The 6,495-nt window shown below is 44.4% G+C and overlaps 1 protein-coding gene across 1 annotated transcript in view; it reads right to left on the reverse strand.

The window, feature by feature from the left end:
- Window positions 1-4,937, reverse strand: part of NUFIP2 (nuclear fragile X mental retardation protein interacting protein 2) — an 18,407-nt gene extending 13,470 nt beyond the window's left edge. Inside the window, exon 1 of the mRNA XM_006890976.1 lies at window positions 4,607-4,937. Within this exon, the coding sequence (XP_006891038.1) occupies window positions 4,607-4,886 (280 nt within the window). The 5' untranslated portion in view covers window positions 4,887-4,937. The remainder of the gene's footprint in view (window positions 1-4,606) is intronic.
- Window positions 4,938-6,495: the final 1,558 nt, after the last annotated feature.

Raw genomic sequence — 6,495 nt, forward strand, 5'->3', positions numbered from 1 at the left:
GGACTCTGGAAAAAGGGTTGGTAGCTTCATCAGAACCCAGGTTCTTTGAAGATATTTCTCTTTCTCCAGCATTACCATTTAGTTCACCATATCCTAGAAAAACAAAAAGATGTTTTTAAGTCACAAAATGTAAATTACAGTACTACCCAAGATTTCCTTCATTTACTATGTTTTAGCTATAAACATTATTATTTCCCACCTCTGTAAGACATTCATTAATCTTATTTTACAGATGAGGAAAATGGGGTTACCCAGGTAGTCAGTCACTTGGCTACAATGTTATAAGGGGCAGAACTGAGCAAGATTTTATCAAAGACTGAGATCAGGGAGAATATGACTCCTTCAAGTTGTACACCCTAATTCCTTCCATCAACGGACTTACCATTCTCAGAAGGCCGTTATAAAATTTCCTCTATAATTTGCAGCATAAGAGCAAAGCAGTGCTATTGTTTTGGTAATATCAAGTACTTAAATTGCTTTAGTAATTATTATTTTAAGACATTTCAGACTTCATTCCTGTAAAACCATAAATCGCTGGTGGTCATCATAAGCAGTCTCCATTTCTGCTACTCTCTTTCTAAATTAACTTTAAAACTGAACAAAACTCTTCAATAGATCAAACTTACCAAAAGTCCTAACTACCAATGTCTGTTACCCTTGTAAAATACATTTAAATCTGGACAGACTTCTCAAAAAGAGATTAATGGGATTGGGGGGGGGGGGAGAAGAAAGGACATGTGGCCCCACCACCTGGGTTCACACTGCTGCCTCTTCCAAGATGGAGGCTCTCAGGCCCCTGGACATTCAGACCCCACCCCACCCCACACAGCCAAGTGTCTTTCTATGTCTTGGGGGGTAGCAGGGGACAGATACCATGTGAATCAGTCCATTATTTTTAGGCTCCTTGAGCAGGTGGGTCACTATGTCTGCATAAAGTGGAATAAACTATGCCCCCTGTCAATTCATAAAAAAGCAAAACCACACACACACAGGAGAAATGGAACTTTGACCTCCAGTTCACCTGAAATCCAAGTTATCATATACTACCTACCCAAATGAAGCAGTAAGACAAAATCTGCTAACAAAAACTACAATTTTAAAGCATACTATTACTCTGATACAATTAAAGACCATCAACCATCATAAACAGTTTTATTATTACTGGTGATTCAAAAGGCCTTCACACAGCCAAATGATTCAGGACCAAAGTAGGACAACAACTTTCCCCATTTGTTTACTAGTAGTAAAATAGTGCTTATTACTTATCTTTACTGGAAATACTTTAATAAAGCACTAGAGATTAAGTTATTAGAAAGGCAACAGGATGTATACTATTAGAGGTAGTGGTCTCAGCTGGAATATTTATTTTTCATTCTCTTGGGCCTTTACTTGTTAAGGCATGTGAACTGGTGTATTCTTGTTTTGTAACTTTCTACTTTAATTCATAATATGGTAAATATCATTAGCTATAATTCACATCAAAAGCTCTTCAGAGGGTCTTAATTTTAAGCCACCACTCTACATAAAAAAAAAAAAGGTTGAGAAAACACTAAAAAATTGAACTAAACATTTCCCTTCTACTGTATTATCAGAGAATACACTTTTAAAAAAAGATTGTACCAAAACTATTAACTATGAAAAAATAGATTTTGTAAAATTTTTAGGCTGAGTGGTTACTTTTTTTTGGGAGGCTCCTGGAAAAAAAGTTAATGCTTGTCAATCACATCACTTTTGGTGGAAAAACACAACTCTCAAAGAGGAAAAAAAGATTACTGCTTGGGATATTTATGAAAAGATTACTCTTGTCATATACCAACTTTGGACCAAAAACCTACAAATATCACTTAACTGGTCATTAAGTCACAACTTTTCGTATCTCAAAGATAAGCAGCCTCAACTAAAAAGAAAAAAAAAAATTCATGCCCAATCAGCTGGACCAAAGTTAATTTTAAAGTAAACTGGAGTAATTTTTTAGTACGAGTACTAATATTTATTGGTGTAGATTTCAGTAATCAGTAAAGAAAAATTACTGTCAAACCCCAAAGATTTAATTATTACTTAGCTATGTAAAAGACCTTTTTCCCATGGCAATCTTGCTGGTGTATAAAGTCTTCCGCAAGATTTCTTTTTAAACCTAAAATTACAAACTAAAACATACTAACATAAACACTAAAAAAACAACAACAACAAAAAAAAAAAGACTCTCAGTGGTCTCTTTATTATTTAGGGGTGCCATGGTATACATCAAATGGGTCTGGCGAAACTTGTGTCCTAATAAATCTATATATGAATTTGAAAGTGAAATTACACCTTTGACCCTCTCTTGCGCCCTCTTCTGGATGACGAAAAAAACCTAACTTTCCATAGGTTTGTAGGTAATGGGTCACTTAAAATCCCACCTCGACATATATACAGCATTATGTGGGTCAAAGTAATAGCATAGTAATCAGACCGCAAACTTCACATTCACTAGCCCAGTTTTCCACTTTTTCCTTTGCAAGACGAGCGTACTATTTTGAGGGGATACCACCTTGAATGGTTTTGGAAGTGGCTTTTAAAGGCAGAAAGGGAATTTTACAGAAGTATATAAACTTAATCTATGAAAAACAACTTTTTCATCTTCAAAGCAATATTTTCTAATAATAAATCCTAAATCAACCTTATAAGGTAAAGTATTCTAACCTTTAGGTTGAAAACAACCTTTAAACGGTTTCAAATACTTTCATACGTCTCTACAAAAACCCTAAATGGGGAAATTTGGACTTCCAAATTGTCTTAAAGTTACATTAAGTATGCAACAGAGAAGCAAGTCCTTTTTCTCCAGCTTTCAGTAACTGCCTGTGCCACATAAGACACGCAGGGTTTAAGACTTGTTTACAATTTCCTTCATTTTAATTTATAATAAATTTATTCCTTTAAATCTGCAAAGTTATAAATTTATAAGCTTATTTCTTCTCCAATCTCCTCTAAAATAACTTTTACCCTCAAGCACTTCTTAAAAAGAGGTTTTGGGGTCAATTGTCGGTTTTAAGATGCGAACACACACCTTTCCTTGAAACACGACAAAAGCCTCTTCAGAGGCAAGATGGTAGTAGTAATTCAATCTCATGGATGAACCACCTCGGTTCATCCTAAAGGACAAGAACAAGGGGTCAAAACAACAAAACAATAAAACCTCACCATCTCTCCCAGGCTACTATTTTTAATCCCTCCCAGTCTCAAAGGCGACCCAAGCTCGGAAGGTCCATGTTGGGGGCGGAGGGTTGGAGAGAAAAAAAAGCTTTTATGGTAGAAAATGAGGAAAGGGCCCAAGTGAAAGCCTCACAGGCGGAGTCGTGAGCGAACCTGGCAGGAGACGAGGTTCCAGTGGCAGAGAAACTCGTGACCGGGGAGCTGGGTTCCCGCTGGGTACCCCACCCGGCCTTCAGGCACCGCCTCTACCCCAAATGCACCCCCCTACCCAGCCCTCCAGTCCCGGCCGCCGCCCGCGGCCTCCTTTCCCCTCGGCTCCGCCGCGAGGCCGGTTCCCCGCCCCGACCGCCCGCCGCACCCGGGAGCGGGAAACGCGGCCGCCGGCGCGCGGGGCCCGGCGCAGGCCGCTCCCCTCGTGGCCACTTCCCTCCCCCACCCTAACCGCCCCCGCCCCTCACCCCAGGGACCCGCCCGGGGCCGCGCGGCCGCCACCGGGTTACACAACCCGGGCCGGCGACGGGGGGGAGGGGCGGCCGTGGGCCTGCGGCACCCCCGCAGCACAGGGGGGCGAGGCGGCGGCCGCTGGGAATCCCCGGTCACCCGGCTCCGCCGTGCCGGGTGCCCCCTCGACACCCTTCCCCCTCTGCTCCTCGGCGGGCCGGAGTCGGTGACAGGAATCGGCTTCCAACATGGCGGACAGGAAGCGGCCCCGCGAGGAGGAGAGAACATTCCAGCCGCGCCGGCTCTGGGGGGAGCGGGCCCGGGGCGCCGGTCTCGGGAGGAGCCGCGGGGAGAGACGGCGGCCTCCAGAGGCCAAAAGGGGTGTTTCAGGGTGGAAATGACCCGAGAGACAAGGGGTCCCACTCGCCCCCCAGACGGGGAACCCCAAGGCCACAGGTGGGCCTGGGGTGGCGATGAGGGAGGACACTTCCTCAACTCTGCCCACCCACCCTCTCCCCCTCGCCACTTGCAAAAGGTCTCGCGTCACCCACCCGAGAAGGGATTCGCTAGGCCTTCCAGAGTTACACCCAGAGGGACTAGGGGGGAGGGGAATGGATTCACCCCAGCACCAGGCCGCAAATGAAGGCCCCCTCAGGGCAGAAAGGAGGGAAATGGGAAAGGAGTGGGGCAGGACTCGCCGATCGTCCCGCTCTCCCTCCGGCCGGGGCGGGGGCCGGGAAGGTCACACTGGCCTGGTTGGGCCTCTCCCGAGGAGGAAGGAGAAGGCGCTACTAACCCAGCTGTCCGGCCCCAGGCCAGGGTGGGTTTGGGAGAATGAAAGGGGACATCCCAGACCCAAAGGACAGGGACAGACACCCGCCGAGCCCGGCCGCGCTTTTCCGATCCAGCCCCACCCCCACCACCTCGGCCCCCTACCCCCAAACCCCTTCCCCCACCCGCCCTCCTCCCAGACCTGTTTTCTTCTTCGGCGTTTCCTGGTGCTGCTGGAGGGCGTGTTTCTGCTCATGTTTCAGCGACTTTTGCTGGGCCTTGGGGCTGCCCTCGGCTCCATGCTGCAGGTACTGGTGAGGCTGCTGGTGATGGTGGTGGTGGTGGTGGTTGTGGTTATGGTTGTAGAAATAATAATGGTGGTGGTGGTGCGGCTGTTGCTGTTGCTGCTGCTGGGGATGATGGTGCGGATGGTGGTGGCTGTGATGGTGCTGAGACTGTGGCTGGCCGGGCTTCTCCTCCATTGAAAGCGACTGGGACTCCCTGGCTGAGGCTGCGGGCTGCTGCACCGTCAGGATCTGAGAGTGCTGCTCAGGGCTCACTCAGTATATCTGAGCGCGTCTCGCCAGCGCACTGGTTAACCGAGCGATTCAGCGAGATTGGCAGCCGCGCTCCAGCAATCAGGAGCCACGCTGCGCCGCAGGCCCACCCCCTAGCCCAAATCCTCTTTCCTTCTCTTTCGCCACTGCCTCCCGGCCAACGCCACTTACCCTATGCAACCTTACAGGGCTGGGCCTTCAACGTCAGCACTATGGCTCTCTGTTCTGTCGCTTTCTCTCCTTCACCGCGCAATCTGCAAACAGCACTTTCTACACTCCTCGCCGGCAAGCAAGTTTATGTCGGGTGTAGCAGATTCCAGTGTCTCTAAGAGCCATCTGTTGGTTTTGTATCCCTTAGAATTTGTTGGCTGGGTTTTTGTTGGTTTTTAAATTTTTATTTTTAAATCCTTTTCCGGGTAATCAGAGGGAAAACTCAATTCTCTCTTAACCCTAAGATCACTAAAGGAACAATACAAAAAGTGGAAAGAAATAAATTTTCAAGAATTAAAGAGCTCAACAATCCAGTAGATCATTTTGTATTCTGTATTCATTTTGCTTTGTATTCATATGCTAATCTCTTCCTTTCCACGAAGGGATTATAGGATTCCACAATGGGGTATCTGTGTAATTTTCTAAAAGGGCACAAAGGGTTTAAATCATTGTTTCTTTGTAGTTGAAGGCAAAGGAGAGCTGGAGCAATGAAAATCTACACGGAAGTTTTATTATCTGTTTTTATTAAACTGCAGGTGAGGTCAGCTGTGGAATCAAGATAGGTGTAAGGAGTTTAAAAAGGGAACGCAATAAAAAAGAGGGAACGCGCTCTTTAAAAGTTTTAAAGTTCACTTTCGTTGCATATGTGGGAGATACTGGGGTTTAAGGAGATACTCTCTTAACGTTTTGTAATGTTAACTTATCCTGTATTATCACATCAATATAATTTAAAAAAAAATAGGAAGAAGAGTATCCCGTAGAACTGGAGTACCCTCTGATAATTTTTTTCTTGACCTAGATAGTGATTACGCATCTATTTGATTTACTATGTTTGTGTGACCTATACTTTTATTACATATCTTATGCTTTATTGTTTTTAAAATGTAACTCTAATTCCTTTAATTTATACAGCAGGGCTACGTTAAAGGAACAAAGAAGTTTAAAAGTAAAAACTTTGCTCTGAAATGGACTAATTTAATAAAAATTTAAAAAAAAACACAAAGAAAAGCTAAAAAGCATGTTACCAACAGCAAATGAATCCAGAAAACCGTAACTAGACCATGACTTGTTCTTTATAATAAAATTTGATTGCTTGCTAAATTTTAAAGAAAAACTCTTTTGGAGGGACAAAACCCCAGTATCATCATATCATGGCATATGTCTTTGCTGTTGAGCAGTAGTCCACCATTGCCATACAGATTTAAAAAAATTAAACGTGTATATAGAATCTAGAATTGTGTTGATAAGGTTTTATATTCTTTGGCTTACTTGGACATTTAGTTGGAAAGCAAGAATTCTGAGTTGTAGGACATATATATATATA

This window comes from Elephantulus edwardii, unplaced genomic scaffold, assembly GCF_000299155.1.
Source record: "Elephantulus edwardii isolate Elephantulus edwardi_28Jun2011 unplaced genomic scaffold, EleEdw1.0 scaffold00094, whole genome shotgun sequence".
NCBI lineage: Eukaryota > Metazoa > Chordata > Mammalia > Macroscelidea > Macroscelididae > Elephantulus > Elephantulus edwardii.